The sequence below is a fragment of the Ranitomeya variabilis genome, chromosome 2 (genome assembly GCF_051348905.1).
Source record: "Ranitomeya variabilis isolate aRanVar5 chromosome 2, aRanVar5.hap1, whole genome shotgun sequence".
In the NCBI taxonomy this organism is placed as follows: domain Eukaryota; kingdom Metazoa; phylum Chordata; class Amphibia; order Anura; family Dendrobatidae; genus Ranitomeya; species Ranitomeya variabilis.
In genome coordinates this window covers 126,208,971-126,227,229 of record NC_135233.1, presented here as the reverse complement: position 1 = coordinate 126,227,229, position 18,259 = coordinate 126,208,971, and the positions used below count along the sequence as shown (strand labels likewise).

At 51.9% G+C, this 18,259-nt stretch overlaps 1 protein-coding gene across 7 annotated transcripts in view; it reads left to right on the top strand.

Annotated features, from left to right (window-relative positions):
• The window catches only part of ARHGEF33 (Rho guanine nucleotide exchange factor 33), a 192,395-nt gene that overhangs the window by 140,597 nt on the left and 33,539 nt on the right, over positions 1-18,259 (top strand). For all 7 annotated transcript variants that reach the window (XM_077282987.1, XM_077282982.1, XM_077282981.1 and 4 more), the window contains one exon: positions 18,168-18,251. In XM_077282987.1, the coding sequence (XP_077139102.1) occupies positions 18,168-18,251 (84 nt within the window). The remainder of the gene's footprint in view (positions 1-18,167; positions 18,252-18,259) is intronic.

The following is an 18,259-nucleotide window of genomic DNA, read 5'->3' as shown; positions in this document are numbered from 1 at the left end:
GCCAAGCCTCTGCCAGGATCCCACCCCTGGCAGAGAACCTACTGTCTCTTCCTCCACAACACCCTCTCTCACTAGGTGTTGCTTCGTTCGATCCAGTCAGCTTTCTCTACTAACTTCCTGCCTGACCCCCAGTTTACCCACTATGGTGGGGAGTGGCCTAATGAATAGCACCCTTAGCTCCCCCCGGAGGCCCAGCTGTGAAACATATTGGTGTCTGTGATACCTGATTGGAGGAACTCCTTCAGTGCCATCGAACGCACCATGGCTCCCCTTAGTGGCGGAGCCACAGTACTGCAACGACCAGGACTCTGGGGCGCTGCAAATGTCCCACATCCTGGCTTCTTCCTGTAATAACGGCCCCCATCCTGGTCCCATGTGTACTTCATTCTGGACCCCACATGTCTCATTCCTTGTCCCATGTGTCTTCATCCTGCCCCCATATGTTCTCTCATCCTGGCCCAGAAGTCTTCATCCTGTTCCCTATGTTGTTCCTTCTTGGTCCCATATGTCTCCTTCCTGCCCCAATATATTCTCTCATCCTGGTCCCCATGTGACTCCATCCTGCCTCCATATGTTCTCCCATCCTGGCCCTGTGTGTCTCCACCCTGTCCCAATATGTACTCTCATCCTGGCCCAATATGTCTCCATCCTGTTCCCTTATGTTCTCCCATCCTGGCCCCATATGTCTCCTTTCTGCCCCCATATGTTCTCCCATCCTGGCCCCCATGTGACTCCATATTTTCTCCCATCCTGGCCCCGTATGTTTCCACCCTGTCCCCATATGTTCTCCCATCCTGGCCCATTGTGTCTCCATTCTGCCCCATATGTTCTCCAATCCTGGCCCTATATGTCTCCTTCCTGTCCCCATATGTTCTCCCATCCTGGCCCCCATGTGACTCCATATGTTCTCTCATCCTGGCCTCGTATGTTTCCACCCTGTCCCCATATGTTCTCCCATCCTGGCCCAATATGTCTCCATTCTTCCCCATATGTTCTCCCATCCTTGCCCATATGTCTGCTTTCAGTATAGAAAATAAAAAAAGTTTCTAATTACCTGGTTGCGGTCCACTTCCTCATCCATTTGAGGTGCAGCTATTAGCAGTTGCCGTGCAGGAAGCAGGAAGCCGAATGGCATAAAATTCTGTAACCCACCTGTGGTGTCAATATGATCAGTGCACCCCTAGATGAATTGTATGGTGCAATTTCTCCTGTTACCCTAGTGAAAATGCAAATTTTGAGTCTGAAAATTTTTTTTGTAGGAAAAATTTGATTTTTTCTTATTTTCACGGCTCAATGTTATAAACTTCTGTGAAGCACCTGGGGGTTCAAGGTACTCACCACACATGTGACATGGCATCCGCTAATTATTGCAGAAATTTTGTATTCAAAAAGACAAATGACGCTCCTTCCCTTCCGAGAACTGCAATGCACCCAAACAGTAGTTTTTCCCACATATGGGGTATCAGCGTACTCAGGAATAATTGCACAACAAATTGTACTGTGCAATTTCTTCTGCTACCCTTGTCAAAATGCCAAATTTGGGGCTAAAACTATTTTTTGTGGGAAAAATGTGATTTTGTTTTTTATTTTCACGGCTGAATGTTATAAACTTCTGTGAAGCACATGGGGGTTCAATGTGCTCACAACACATCTAGATAAGTTCCCTGAAGGGTCTAGTTTCCAAAATGGTGTCACTTGTGGGGTGTTTCCACTGTTTAGGCACATCAGGGGCTCTCCAAGTGTGACATGGCATCTGCTATTTATTCCAACAAATTTCGCATTCAAATGTAAAATGGCACTCCTTCCCTTCCGAGCCCTGCCATGCACAACATATGTTGGGGGTCCAGTTTTTCCTGATACCCTTGTGAAAATAAAAAAAATAGGTCTAAAGTAAAATTTTTGTGAAAAAAAGTTAAATGCTCATTTTTTCCTTCCACATTCTAAAAATTCCTGTGAAGCATCTGAAGAGTTAATGAACTTTTGAATGCGGTTTTGAGCACCTTGAGGGGTGCAGTTTTTAGAATGATGTCACTTTTGGATATTTTCTGTCATATAGACCCCTCAAAGTCAAGTAAAATGTAATAAGGTACCTAAAAAATGGTTTTGTAAATTTTTGTAGAGACAACTGAATCCGCGCTACAGTGATGATGGACCCAATAGATATACACACTCAATATGTGACAGAATGACTGCTAACTACTCCGCTCAAATTCATGCACAATAAAGTAGTATGATACAGATAAATACTATGCTCCCCAACATGGCAAAGGGCCACAACAGGCCGACCCCCGCTGATCCAGACCCAGACCCAGAACCAGGGATATAGCCGTACCCAGAGAGACAGTGGTAGCGTGTCAAATGCGGACTCACCGGGATGGAACTATGGCTCCGTATGGAGTGGTGAATGCGGTCCGGTCTGGGTGGTGGGATCCGCCGGGTGGACGTGCAGGCAGGAAAACGAGCAGGCAGAAGAAAACGACCGCAGAGCAGCGCGCAGTGCGGAAGCTGCGTAGAGCCAGGGACAGCTCCGGCCAGTAGCATCCCTGGATACGAGCGGGAGAAGACAAGGGGAGGAGCTCGCTGGCACAGGGCTCAGCGTGTGACGTCACGGAGCTTGTGGATGGTACGGGGTAACACAGAGACCAAAAGACCGACGCGTTTCGAAGGAGTGGCGTCCTTCTTCATCAACCCTGATGAAGAAGGACGCCACTCCTTCGAAACTCGTCGGTCTTTTGGTCTCTGTGTTACCCCGTACCATCCACAAGCTCCGTGACGTGACACGCTGAGCCCTGTGCCAGCGAGCTGCTCCCCTTGTCTTCTCTGGCTCATATCCAGGGACGCTACCAGCCGGAGCTGTCCCTGGCTCTACGCAGCTTCCGCACTGCGCGCTGCTCTGTGGTCGTTTTCTTCTGCCTGCTCGTTTTCCTGCCTGCACGTCCACCCGGCGGATCCCACTACCCAGATCGGACCGCATTCCCAACTCCATACGGAGCCATAGTTCCATCCCAGTGAGTCCGCATCTGACACGCTACCACTGTCTCTCTGGGTACGGCTATATCCCTGGTTCTGGGTCTGGGTCTGGATCAGCGCGGGGTTGGCCTGTTGTGGACCTTTGCCGTGTTGGGGAGCATAGTATTTATCTGTATCATACTACTTTATTGTGCATGAATTTGAGCGGAGTAGTTAGAAGTAGTGTTGAGCGATACCTTCCAATATCGGAAAGTATCGGTATCGGAAAGTATCGGCCGATACCGTCAAAGTATCGGATCTAATCCGATACCGATACCCGATCCCAATGCAAGTCAATGGGACGAAAATATCGGAATTAAAATAAACCCTTTCTTTCCTTGTAGGTTCATTCTACATGAAGGAAAACAACTAAGAATAATGTAGGATGTATTGGGGGACGTGGCGGAGACATTAAAGGCACAGAGGTTTAGCCCAATCTAATAGAATAGCATGATTTTTTTTTTTTTATGACGTTCGGCGTTAGAAAGATTTTGACTATGTTTGTTTTTTTTTTATTTTGTCAGATATTGATGTTTCACTACTTCCACGCCCTTCACCTTCTTTTTTACTTCTCCCACACTTTCTTCTTCATTATCCTCATCATCAGCTTCTTTGACATCAACTTCTTCACCTTATTCATCTTCTTCTTCATCTTCTACCTATTATTTTTTTTTCTTACATTGTTCATATTCTTTTTATTTAACTATTATCTTCTTCGTATTCAACTTCTTCATCATATTCTTATTTGTGACAGGCATTCCCGTAGTTGTTATCTATAAAAGTTTGAAGATTACACCTTCCGTTCTGCCTGTCACAAAAGAGTTACATTTGTCCGCATTCAGTTTGGCCTGCAGCATCAGGCTTTATCCAGGGGCACCACGAGGAGGAACGGACTCACCCCCATACACTGCTTAGTCTTCTTCTGCTTATAATTTAGATAATATCTTTTGCTCTGATATTTAGTCTTATGCTTAATGTTCTTCTGCTCTTTGTTCTGCAGCCTCTTGTTCTTCTGCTTCTCGGTCTTCCAGGTCGTCGTCGTCTCCAGGGTCGTCGTCTCCGGGGTCGTCGTCATCGGGGTGGTCTTCAGGGTCATCGTCTCCAGGGTCGTCGTCATCTCGGTGGTTGTCGTCTCTGGTGTCGTCGTCATCTTAGGGGTGGTCTTCCGGGTCATCGTCTTTAGTCTCTTGAACTTGGAAATGTAGCAGAAGGTACAAGAAGGCTGAGAAAATGCCGAGAAACAGCTGATGGAACTGGAACTCGGATGGCTACCCGAAGATCTAAGAGCCAATGGAACAACCGAGGACCAGCTGACGTTACTGGAACCCGGTTACTAAGCAGGAGGTACCCGTGCCTGAAAGCACTACCAAGGACCACCTGACGTTGGTGGAACTCGGATACCCAGAGGGAGGCACCTAAGCCAAAGGCTCTGCCCGGAACCAGCTGACGGTACTGGAACCAGGATGGGGAGCAGAAGGTACAAGAGCAAAAGACACTGCCGAGAACCAGCTGACGGTACTGGAACCCGGATGGGTAGCCGAAGGTCCAAGAGCCAATGGAACTACCGAGGACCAGCTGACGTTACTGGAACCCGGTTACTAAGCAGGAGGTACCCGTGCCTGAAAGCACTACCAAGGACCACCAGACGTTGGTGGAACTCGGATACCCAGAGGGAGGCACCTAAGCCAAAGGCTCTGCCCGGAACCAGCTGACGGTACTGGAACCAGGATGGGGAGCAGAAGGTACAAGAGCAAAAGACACTGCCGAGAACCAGCTGACGGTACTGGAACCCGGATGGGTAGCCGAAGGTCCAAGAGCCAATGGAACTACCGAGGACCAGCTGACGTTACTGGAACCCGGTTACAAAGCAGGAGGTACCCATGCCTGAAAGCACTACCAAGGACCACCTGACGTTGGTGGAACTCGGATACCCAGAGGGAGGCACCTAAGCCAAAGGCTCTGCCCGGAACCAGCTGACGGTGCTGGAACCAGGATGGGGACCTATTCAAGCTTGTCTTCCTAGAGCCCCAACTAGCGTTGTTGGAGCAAAGGGTCAGCAGGGGGAGCAGAGTGTAGGCCGAAGCCTGCACTGGCGGCAGCTTTGGGTCTGTTGTGTCTGCGTGGCTGTTGCAGGACACATTGCCGGCTACACAGCAGAGGAACAGCTGGCGGTGCTGAACCCCACTGACACATTGGCGAGGTGTTTGGCTCTGTGCAGCCAGCAAATCTGGGCCCCAACTGGCGGTGTTAGAGCCCAGGGTCAGCAGGAGGAGCAGAGGGAGCAGAGTGTAGGCCGAAGCCTAATTGAACCAATTTCAAAGGTAACCTTTAACCCCCCCTCAGGTGTTACAAACTAGAAGAGCCACAGCTTATGCAGCAGTAGTGCTGCACAAGTCAAAGGTTGCTCTTTTAATTTTTCTCCTTGCACACGCTGAATGAAACACGTATAACATTTAGCCCTTTATACAGTCAAACTGTGTTGGAGGCGAGAGTTCCCTTCGTAATGAGACGCAGCACAGATAACAAAGATTCCCACCTTGGTGCTGGGCGCAGCCTCCTGAGCGTTGTTATTTGCTGTACAGGAGTCTGCGCTGTCGTGTTATCCCTTGGCCTTGCGCTGTTAGCGCTGCCCGTCTCCTGACATCATTTAATGTCGGCCGTTGCGGTTCGCGATGACCATGAATCCCAGCCCCGCAGTGTCTTTACATAGTTAAACCACTGCGGGGCTGGGATTCATGGCCTGGCGCAGTACATATGTTCGCCTCTCACACTCGGGTCCTTACACCCGCTTCAGACTGTGCGGCGTCAGCTGATCCCTTATCGCATGCCACGGCCATGAAGCCGCACAGTCTGAAGAAGGCGGAAGGAGATGAGGGACAGGCGAACATATGCACTGCTCATGCCCATCAATCACACCCTCGCAGTCCAAATAAATAAGACACCGAGGGGCGATGTGTGGTTCAGGGCGGCCGCAGAAGCGCAGGCAGCCAAACAATGATGCCAGAAGACGGGCAGCGCTACCAAGGGGGTTGCGGCGTGTCATTACAAAGGAAAGTCACACCTCCGGGACGGTTAAATGGTCACAGAGGACACATTTTAGACGTGTTCAGTTCCACATGTGCGAGGAGAATAAGTTTCTGAGCCACCTTGCACACATGCAGCATTACCGCTGTACAAGGTGGCTGGAAAACATACAAACGCCTGGGGGAGGGGGGACAGGTTCCCTTCAATTTCAGTTCTTGTGTCTGCGTGGCTGTTGCAGGACACGTTGCCGGCTACACAGCAGGGGAACAGCTGGCGGTGCTGAACCCCACTGACACATTGGCGAGGTGTTTTTCTCTGTGCAGCTAGCACATCTGGGCCCCAACTGGTGGTGTTAGAGCCCAGGGTCAGCAGGAGGAGCAGGGGGAGCGGAGTGTAGGCCGAAGCCTGCACTGGCGGCAGCTTTGGGTCTGTTGTGTCTGCGTGGCTGTTGCAGGACACGTTGCCGGCTACACAGCAGGGGAACAGCTGGCGGTGCTGAACCCCACTGACACTTTGGCTGGTGTTTTTCTCTGTGCAGCTAGCACATCTGGGCCCCAACTGGCGGTGTTAGAGCCCAGGGTCAGCAGGAGGAGGAGAGGGAGCAGAGTGTAGGCCGAAGCCTAATTGAACCAATTTCAAAGGTAACCTTTAACCCCCCCTCAGGTGTTACAAACTAGAAGAGCCACAGCTTATGCAGCAGTAGTGCTGCACAAGTCAAAGGTTGCTCTTTTAATTTTTCTCCTTGCACACGCTGAATGAAACATGTATAACATTTAGCCCTTTATACAGTCAAACTGTGTTGGAGGCGAGCGTTCCCTTCGTAATGAGACGCAGCACAGATGTCAAGAATCCCACCTTGGTGCTGGGCGCAGCCTCCTGAGCGTTGTTATTTGCTGTACAGGAGTCTGCGCTGTCGTTTTATCCCTTGGCCTTGCGCTGTTAGCCCTGCCCGTCTCCTGACATCATTTAATGTCAGCCGTTGCGGTTCGCGATGACCATGAATCCCAGCCCCGCAGTGTCTTTACATAGTTAAACCACTGCGGGGCTGGGATTCATGGCCTGGCGCAGTACATATGTTCGCCTCTCACACTCGGGTCCTTACACCCGCTTCAGACTGTGCGGCGTCAGCTGATCCCTTATCGCATGCCACGGCCATGAAGCCGCACAGTCTGAAGAAGGTGCAAGGAGATGAGGGACAGGCGAACATATGCACTGCTCATGCCCATCAATCACACCCTCGCAGTCCAAATAAATAAGACACCGTGGGGCGTTGTGTGGTTCAGGGCGGCCGCAGAGGCGCAGGCAGCCAAACAATGATGCCAGAAGACGGGCAGCGCTACCAAGGGGGTTGCAGCGTGTCATTACAAAGGAAAGTCACACCTCCGGGACGGTTAAATGGTCACAGAGGACACATTTTAGACGTGTTCAGTTCCACATGTGCGAGGAGAATAAGTTTATGAGCCACCTTGCACACATGCAGCATTACCGCTGTACAAGGTGGCTGGAAAACATACAAACGCCTGGGGAGGGGGGACAGGTTCCCTTCAATTTCAGTTCTTGTGTCTGCGTGGCTGTTGCAGGACACGTTGCCGGCTACACAGCAGGGGAACAGCTGGCGGTGCTAAACCCCACTGACACATTGGCGAGGTGTTTTTCTCTGTGCAGCTAGCACATCTGGGCCCCAACTGGCGGTGTTAGAGCCCAGGGTCAGCAGGAGGAGCAGGGGGAGCGGAGTGTAGGCCGAAGCCTGCACTGGCGGCACCTTTGGGTCTGTTGTGTCTGCGTGGCTGTTGCAGGACACGTTGCCGGCTACACAGCAGGGGAACAGCTGGCGGTGCTGAACCCCACTGACACTTTGGCTGGTGTTTTTCTCTGTGCAGCTAGCACATCTGGGCCCCAACTGGCGGTGTTAGAGCCCTGGGTCAGCAGGAGGAGGAGAGGGAGCAGAGTGTAGGCCGAAGCTTGCACTGGCGGCAGCTTTGGGTCTGTTGTGTCTGCGTGGCTGTTGCAGGACACGTTGCCGGCTACACAGCAGGGGAACAGCTGGCGGTGCTGAACCCCACTGACACATTGGCGAGGTGTTTTTCTCTGTGCAGCCAGCACTTCCGGACAGCAACTAGCGGTGTTGGAGCCCAGACTCTGCAGGTGGAGCAGAGTGTAGGCCGCAGCCTGCACTGGAGCAAGTTGAAAGGGAACCTTTAACCCCCCCCCCCCCAGGCGTTTGTAGCTGAAAGAGCCATCTTGTACAGCACTAGAAAAGGTAAACTTAGCAGCAGGCATTACTGAACCCCACTAACACATTGGCTCTGTTTGGCTCTGTGCGGACAGCACTTCCAGACAACAACTAGCGGTGTTGGAGCCCAGGGACAGGAGGAGGAGGAGGTGGAGGAGATAGGAGGGATTGCCACACACACAGCTGGGGAACAGCTGATGTTACTGAACCCCAATAACAGAGGAGGGACTGTTGGGACTGTGCGGACAGCACTTCTGGACAGCAACTAGCGGTGTTGGAGCCCAGGGACAGGAGGAGGAGGAGGTGGAGGAGATAGGAGGGTTTGCCACACACACAGCTGGGGAACAGCTGACGTTACTGAACCCCAGTAACAGAGGAGGGACTGTTGGGACTGTGCGGACAGCACTTCTGGACGGCAACTAGCGGTGTTGGAGCCCAGGGACAGGATGAGGAGGAGGTGGAGGAGATAGGAGGGATTGCCACACACACAGCTGGGGAGCAGCTGACGTTACTGAACCCCAATAACAGAGGAGGGACTGTTGGGACTGTGCGGACAGCACTTCTGGACAGTAACTAGCGGTGTTGGAGCCCAGGGACAGGAGGAGGAGGAGGTGGAGGAGATAGGAGGGATTGCCACACACACAGCTGGGGAGCAGCTGACGTTACTGAACCCCAATAACAGAGGAGGGACTGTTGGGACTGTGCGGACAGCACTTCTGGACAACAACTAGCGGTGTTGGAGCCCAGGGACAGGAGGAGGAGGAGGTGGAGGAGATAGGAGGGATTACCACACACACAGCTGGGGAACAGCTGACGTTACTGAACCCCAATAACAGAGGAGGGACTGTTGGGACTGTGCGGACAGCACTTCCGGACAACAACTAGCGGTGTTGGAGCCCAGGGACAGGAGGAGGAGGAGGTGGAGGAGATAGGAGGGATTGCCACACACAGCTGGGGAACAGCTGACGTTACTGAACCCCAATAACAGAGGAGGGACTGTTGGGACTGTGCGGACAGAACTTCTGGACAGCAACTAGAGGTGTTGGAGCCCAGGGACAGGAGGAGGAGGAGGTGGAGGAGATAGGAGGGATTGCCACACACACAGCTGGGGGGCAGCTGACGTTACTGAACCCCAATAACAGAGGAGGGACTGTTGGGACTGTGCGGACAGCACTTCCGGACAACAACTAGTGGTGTTGGAGCCCAGGGACAGGAGGAGGAGGAGGTGGAGGAGATAGGAGGGATTGCCACACACACAGCTGGGGAACAGCTGACGTTACTGAACCCCAATAACAGAGGAGGGACTGTTGGGACTGTGCGGACAGCACTTCTGGACAGCAACTAGCGGTATTGGAGCCCAGGGACAGGAGGAGGAGGAGGTGGAGGAGATAGGAGGGATTGCCACACACACAGCTGGGGAACAGCTGACGTTACTGAACCCCAATAACAGAGGAGGGACTGTTGGGACTGTGCGGACAGCACTTCTGGACAGCAACTAGCGGTGTTGGAGCCCAGGGACAGGAGGAGGAGGAGGTGGAGGAGATAGGAGGGATTGCCACACACACAGCTGGGGAGCAGCTGACATTACTGAACCCCAATAACAGAGGAGGGACTGTTGGGACTGTGCGGACAGCACTTCCGGACAACAACTAGCGGTGTTGGAGCCCAGGGACAGGAGGAGGAGGAGGTGGAGGAGATAGGAGGGATTGCCACACACACAGCTGGGGAACAGCTGACGTTACTGAACCCCAATAACAGAGGAGGGACTGTTGGGACTGTGCGGACAGCACTTCTGGACAGCAACTAGCGGTGTTGGAGCCCAGGGACAGGAGGAGGAGGAGGAGGTGGAGGAGATAGGAGGGATTGCCACACACACAGCTGGGGAGCAGCTGACGTTACTGAACCCCAATAACAGAGGAGGGACTGTTGGGACTGTGCGGACAGCACTTCCGGACAACAACTAGCGGTGTTGGATCCCAGGGAAAGGAGGAGGAGGAGGTGGAGGAGATAGGAGGGATTGCCACACACACAGCTGGGGAACAGCTGACGTTACTGAACCCCAATAACAGAGGAGGGACTGTTGGGACTGTGCGGACAGCACTTCTGGACAGCAACTAGCGGTGTTGGAGCCCAGGGACAGGAGGAGGAGGAGGAGGAGGTGGAGGAGATAGGAGGGATTGCCACACACACAGCTGGGGAACAGCTGACGTTACTGAACCCCAATAACAGAGGAGGGACTGTTGGGACTGTGCGGACAGCACTTCTGGACAGCAACTAGCGGTGTTGGAGCCCAGGGACAGGAGGAGGAGGAGGTGGAGGAGATAGGAGGGATTGCCACACACACAGCTGGGGAACAGCTGACGTTACTGAACCCCAATAACAGAGGAGGGACTGTTGGGACTGTGCGGACAGCACTTCTGGACAGCAACTAGCGGTGTTGGAGCCCAGGGACAGGAGGAGGAGGAGGTGGAGGAGATAGGAGGGATTGCCACACACACAGCTGGGTAGCAGCTGACGTTACTGAACCCCAATAACAGAGGAGGGACTGTTGGGACTGTGCGGACAGCACTTCTGGACGGCAACTAGCGGTGTTGGAGCCCAGGGACAGGAGGAGGAGGAGGTGGAGGATATAGGAGGGATTGCCACACACACAGCTGGGGAACAGCTGACGTTACTGAACCCCAATAACAGAGGAGGGACTGTTGGGACTGTGCGGACAGCACTTCTGGACGGCAACTAGAGGTGTTGGAGCCCAGGGACAGGAGGAGGAGGAGGTGGAGGAGATAGGAGGGATTGCCACACACACAGCTGGGGAACAGCTGACGTTACTGAACCCCAATAACAGAGGAGGGACTGTTGGGACTGTGCGGACAGCACTTCTGGACGGCAACTAGCGGTGTTGGAGCCCAGGGACAGGAGGAGGAGGAGGTGGAGGAGATAGGAGGGATTGCCACACACACAGCTGGGGAACAGCTTACGTTACTGAACCCCAATAACAGAGGAGCGACTGTTGACTGTGCGTACAGCACTACCAGGCAACAACTAGCGGTGTTGGAGCCCAGGGACAGCAGGAGAAGCAGAGGAACACAATGTAGGCCGAAGCCTGATTGGAGAAAGGGAACCTTTAACCCCCCCCCAAGGCGTTTGTAGCTGAAAGAGCCAGCTTGTGCAGCACAAAAGATGCAAAAGGAAAAGGTGGCTCTTTTCATTATGCTCCTTGCAAACACAGAACTAAACACTTATAAAATGTGTCCCCTGAAACCGTGAGACCGTCCCGGAGGTGGGACTTTCCTTTGTAATATGACGCAGCACAGCTGTCATTCCTACCCCCTTGGCGCCGTGCCCCGGCTCCTCAGCGTTGTTTGAATCTGTCCCGGAGCCTGCGCTGTTATGTTATCCCTTGGCCAGGCACACTTAGCGCTGCCCATCTTCTGACATCATTTGGTGTCAGGCTGGCTGCGCCTGTGCGGCCGCGCTGGCCGAGATCCCGCCTCGCAGTGTCGTCTAATGTAATCCCACTGCGGGCCTGGGATCCGTGGCCATGCGCAGTGCATATCCTCGCCTCTCACTCCCCTCCCTACGGCTTCTTCAGACTGTGCGGCGTCACGGCCGTGGCATGCTATTAGGGATCAGCTGACGGCGCACAGTCTGAAGAAGGCGTAGGGAGATGAGTGAGAGGCGGAGGTTCAGATATGCACTGCGCATGTCCATGGATCTCAGGCCCCCAGTGGGATTAAATCAGAAGACAATGCGAGGCGGGCTCTCGGCCAGCGCGGCCGCACAGGCGCAGCCAGCCTGACACCAAATGATGTCAGAAGATGGGCAGCGCTAAGTGTGCCTGGTCAAGGGATAACATAACAGCGCAGGCTCCGTGACGGAATCAAACAACGCTGAGGAGCCGGGGCACGGTGCCAAGGGGGTAGGAATGACAGCTGTGCTGCGTCATATTACGAAGGAAAGTCCCACCTCCGGGACGGTTTGACGGTATCAGTGGACACATTTTATAAGTGTTAAGTTCTGCGTGTGCAAGGAGCTAAACAAAAATAGCTACCTTTTCCTTGTGCAGCATTACTGCTGCACAAGGTGGCTCTTTCAGTAACAAACGCCTTGGGGGGGGGGACAGGTTCCCTTACATTTCAGTTGTTGTGTCAGCGTGGCGGTCGCAGGACACATTGCCGGCTACACAGCTGGGGATCAGCTGACGTTACTGAAACCCAATAACACTGGGTCGTATGTTTTGACTGTGCAGACGGCACTTCTGAGCCTCAACTGGCGGTGTTGGAGCCCAGGAATTTAAGTTCAGGTGGTAGAAAGATGAACACAACAGGAGACCTGGATAACGTAGACAGTCACCTAATTATTTAATCAGGAAGAGGAGTGGCAAATTCCTGCGAGATCCAGGCCTTGTTCATTTTCAGGAAAGTAAGCCGGTCAACGTTATCGGAGGATAGTCGCATGCGACGGTCAGTTAGTACACCACCTGCAGCACTAAAGACGCGTTCCGATAATACACTAGCCGCAGGGCAAGCCAGTACCTCCAAGGCATACTGGCTTAGCTCTGGCCATGTATCCAGCTTTGAGACCCAAAACTTGAAAGGTGAAGAGCCGTCTGGGAGTACAGCAAGAGGGCAAGACATGTAGTCTGTCACCATCTGACGGAACCGTTGCCTCCTGCTGACTGGAGCCGTCTGTGATGGTGTAGACTTTTGTGGCGGGCACAGAAAACTGTGCCACAGTTGGGCCATACTGGTCTTGCCTTGGGCAGAGGCACTGCTTCTGCTCCCTCTTTGTGCAGAGCCTCCACCACTGCCTGGACGCACTGAGCTGCTTTGTAATGCACTAGCAGCACTTCTCTCAGTTGGAATGGAGAAGATGATGGAATTCACCAGTGTGTCTTGGTACTCCCGCATTTTTCGCTCCCGGTTCAACGGTGTGATGAGGCTTTCTACGTTGTCCCGGTAGCGAGGATCGAGGAGGGTGAACACCCAATAATCAGACATGTTGAGAATGTGGGCGATGCGGCCGTCGTTTCTCAGGCACTGCAGCATGTAATCCACCATGTGCTGCAGACTGCCAACTGGCCAAGAAACGCTGTCCCCTGCTGGAGGCGTGATCTCTGCCCGCTCGTCATCACCCCACCCTCACTGTACACACTGACTACTGGACAATTGTGTAACTCCCTCCTCTGGACGGATGTCTTCCTCCTCCATTGACTCCTCCTCATCCTCCTCACAAACTGTCCCCTGCCTACGCGTTTGTGAGGAACCACGTGGCACTGACTGTCCAGAAGATGATGGAAATGGTGAATCCTCATCCTCCACCTCTTCCACAACATCATCCCTTAGCGCTTGCAGTGATTTTTCAAGCAGGCAGATAAGGGGGACAGTCATGCTGACTAGTGCATCATCTGCACTCGCCATCCGCGTGGAATAATCGAAGGGACGCAAAACCTGGCAGACGTCATTCATAGTGGCCCACTCTGTGGTTGTGAAGTCTGAACGGCGCTGAGTGCGACTTCTTTGCGCCTGATGCAGCTGGTACTCCATTACAGCTTGCTGCTGCTCACACAACCGCTCCAACATATGTAACGTGGAATTCCACCTGGTAGGTAGGTCACATATGATGCGATGTTCCGGCAGGCGGTGTCGGCGCTGCAGAGCCGCAATGCGCGCTTTTGCCGTGCTGGAACGCCGCAAGTGAGCACACTCTAGGCGGACCTTGTGCAGCAGTGCATCAAGATCCGGATAGTCCCTCAAAAAACTCTGCATGACCAAATTGAGCACATGTGCCAGACATGGGATGTGAGTGAGGTTGCCGAGGCCCAGAGCTGCCACCAGATTTCGGCCATTATCACACACTACCATGCCTGGCTGGAGATTCGCTGGCACAAACCACACATCGCTCTCCTGCTTGATGGCATTCCAGAGCTCCTGCGCTGTGTGGCTTCGATTCCCCAAAGAAATTAATTTCAAGACGGCCTGTTGACGTTTGGCCACGGCTGTGCTCATGTCGGTCGTAACAGGTAAACGTTCATCACGGGTCCATGTGGAGGTGGACTGTGACGGCTCCTGCAGCGATGATTCTGAGGAACTGGTGTAAGAGGAGGAGTCAATGCGTACAGAATGGATTCCTGCAATCCTTGGAGTGGGCAGGACACGTCCTGCGCCACTCGCACGATCTGTACCCGGCTCAACGACATTAACCCAATGGGCAGTGAGGGAAAGGTATCGCCCCTGTCCATGTTGACTGGTCCACGCATCGGTGGTGAGGTGGACCTTGCTACTGACGGCATTCAGTAGCACGTGTTTTATGTGTCCCTCCACATGCTTGTGCAGGGCAGGGACGGCTTGCCTGCTGAAGTAAAAGCGGCTGGGCACATTGTACTGTGGGACTGCCAATGACATCAAGTCACGGAAGCTGTCAGTCTCCACCAGCCTGAATGACAGCATTTCCAGTGACAGAAGTTTGGCAATGCCTGCAGTCAGAGCCTGTGCTCATGGGTGGTTTGACGAGAAAGGCCGCCTTTTCTCCCATGCCTGTACTACCGATGGCTGTACACTGGGCTGGGAGTGTGTGGATGACTGGGAAAGTGGTGCTGCGGGTGGAATTACAGCGGGTCTCTGGACAACAGGGCCAGAGGTTCTTCCACGGCGATCCTGGGAGGAAGCCGAACCAGCTGCGTGTGAGCTGGAGGAAGACGCAACACGAGCTGAAGAGGTGGTAGCTGCCGCTGTTGGTTGGCCTAGCTCTTCAGTGTGTTTTTCTAACTCCGCCACGTGCCTGTTGCGCACATGTTTCCACATGTTGGAGGTATTGAGGTTGCTGACATTTCGACCTCTTTTGACTTTGTGATGACACACCTTGCATTTGACATAGCAAATGTCATCTGCAACTGTGTCAAAAAAGGACCAGGCACTGCAAGTCTTGGGAGCACCCTTTTTGGCTTTTGGAAGAGACATGCTCCTAATGGGTGCCAAAGTGGAGGCTGCAGGATCCGCAGTCTTCCCCCTCCCTCTCCCTCTTTGGGCCGTACGGGGAATCTCTTCCTCAGAGCTGCTCCCACCACCTTCCTGTCCCTCACGCCAAGATGGGTCAAGGACCTCATCATCTACACTACCCTCTGCCCCCAACTGCTCCTCCTGGGTAGTCTCAGCAGCAGAGCACGCATCAGAAAGTGGCACCTGAGTGTCATCATAAGCGGATGCGGCCTGCGATGTGGTGACCGGAGGCACTGGCCCACCCGCCTCTTCAGAGGAAGAGAGAAAAAGTGGTTGGGCATCACTGCACCCTGCCTCTTCTTCCATTTCTCCAATGCTGCTTGGCTGGCCCCCTGTTTCCAAGCCAAGAGATTCAGAGAACAGAAGTAGAGACGGCTCCTGTCCTGGGCTCTCTGTCTGCCTGGGCAATTTGGCAGGTGGTGAAGAGACAGATGGCTGCTCTCCAGTGCTCTGTGTCTGAGAGGATGTGGCACTAATTGAAGTTGATGCATTAGCTGCCATCCATCTGACAACGGCTTCAATTTGTTCTTCACGCAGCAGCGGTGTACGGCGCTCTGCGACAAAGCTGCGCATGAAGGACTGTTCCCTGGTGAAAGTGGGTGCTGATGAGTCACCGGTGCCCGCAGCAGGCACAGAATCCCCACGTCCTCTCCCTGCTCCGCGCCCACGTCCACGTGCCTTACTCACTGCCTTCTTCATCTTGGTTGACTGATAAAGATAAGCAGAAAAGTACTAACGGCTTTGTGTGCTTATTCCTGAACAACTCCTAACAGGTATAAGAAACACTAATTTTCTAAAGTGTGGACTAGACTTTAATATGAGCTAATGTGGCCTACACAAATGTAAAGTGGTGTCACTGGTGTGTTTGGTGAACTTTATTATTTATTTATTTTTTGGGGGCTGAACTGACAACAGAGAGAGCTGCAGTCACACGGAGACCGTGCAGACAGCCGTAAACGGCGCTGCAAGGCCCAAAAACCCTCCTCTACATTATCCTATGTAGTGTTTTTCCACAAGTTAGCTGGAGACGGGTGGAAAGACACTAATAGGAATTTTTTGAAAAAATGTGCAGCAGCCTGCACCACTTAAAACAAAAGGAAAATTGATTTTACGGTATGACGCAGTGAAGAACCCTAAGCTGGAGACAACCAGGCTATGGCTGCTCACAGACAACAGGGCGAGCTGCAGTCACACGGAGACCGTGCAGACAGCTGTAAACGGCGCTGCAAGGCCCAAAAACCCTCCTCTACGTTATCCTATGTAGTGTTTTTCCACAAGTTAGCTGGAGACGGGTGGAAAGACACTAATAGGAATTTTTTGAAAAAATGTGCAGCAGCCTGCACTACTTAAAACAAAAGGAAAATTGATTTTACGGTATGACGCAGTGAAGAACCCTGAGCTGGAGACAACCAGGCTATGGCTGCTCACAGACTACAGGGCGAGCTGCAGTCACACGGAGACCGTGCAGACAGCCGTAAACGGCGCTGCAAGGCCCAAAAACCCTCCTCTACGTTATCCTATGTAGTGTTTTTCCACAAGTTAGCTGGAGACGGGTGGAAAGACACTAATAGGAATTTTTTGAAAAAATGAGCAGCAGACTACACTACTTGAAAAAAAAAAAAAAGAACAGTATGAGGCAATGAACCACCCTCCCTGAACTGAATACAACCAGCTATGGATGGCCTATGGCTGCACTCAGACTAGAGAGTGGGCTGCACTCACACACACACACACACAGACCTTGCAGATCGCTGTGAAAACAGCACTACAAGGCAAAAGCAAGGTGATTTAGTAGGTGAACACAGCGGTTGCTAAATTAGCCTTTGAAAAGCACAAAGAAGCAAATCGCTATCTCTAAACTGGCCCTCAGTCAGCAAACAGCTTCCTGTCACTAACTGAATTCACAGCAGAGTGAGCGCAAAATGGCGCCAGCGACTTTTAAACTGCATCATGACATCATTTCAGCAGCCAATCACAGCCATGCCAGTAGTTTCATGCCCTCCATGCTGAACAGGATGTGCCCACACTTGGAATCATTCTCATTGGCTGAATTCGTGCAGTTTGAATCTGGGAACTTCCGATTCCGGTATCCGATACGCGGCAAGTATCGGATCTCGGTATCGGAATTCTGATACCGCAAGTATCGGCCGATACCCAATACTTGCGGTATCGGAATGCTCAACACTAGTTAGAAGTCATTCTGTCACATATTGAGTGTGTATATCTATTGGGTCCATCATCACTGTAGCGCGGATTCAGTTGTCTCTACATTGATTGTTTCTTCCATTGACAGTATTAGCTCCTATCTGTTCTGTTTCCTGCGGCTTAGTGATCCATCTACTCCTGGTGAGGCAGCGCTGGTGTATTCTTTTATACCATACCTTGTAGGTTTTGTAAATTTTGTTGAAAAAAAAATAGAAATCGTTGGTCAACTTTTAACCCTTTTAACTTCCTAACAAAAAAAAAATGGTGCAAAAATTGTACTGATGTAAAGTAGACTTGTGGGAAATGTTATTTATTAACTATTTTGTGTGACATAACTCTTTGATTTAAAGGCATCAACATTGAAAGTCAGGAAGGTGCAAACAGCTTTGGGGGTTAAAGGGGTTAATGCTTGAAGGGTTGTCCATTGCTGATTTTTTTTTTGTTTCACAAATCATCTAAAATGCTCTGAAATAATAAAATATATTATATTTACCGTACTTATCTTACAATATGTTTGTTAAACATATTACTTTTGATGTTGAGCTGCCTGTATACTCCCTTTCTAATCATTATATCATTAGGGACGCCTCTCTACTTGCCGTGTTGGCCACAGCTTCAGTAATAACTTCTACATTTATATGATTGCATATTAAAAATCAATTTATGGTAATGTAAACAATTGTCTATTTTTTTTAAAGAACAATTTCTTGGACTACTATGTTGCTTACTTGAAGGACTTACCTGAAAGTATATCAGTGATTCACGTTGTTGTTCTTAAAGAGGTAAGTAT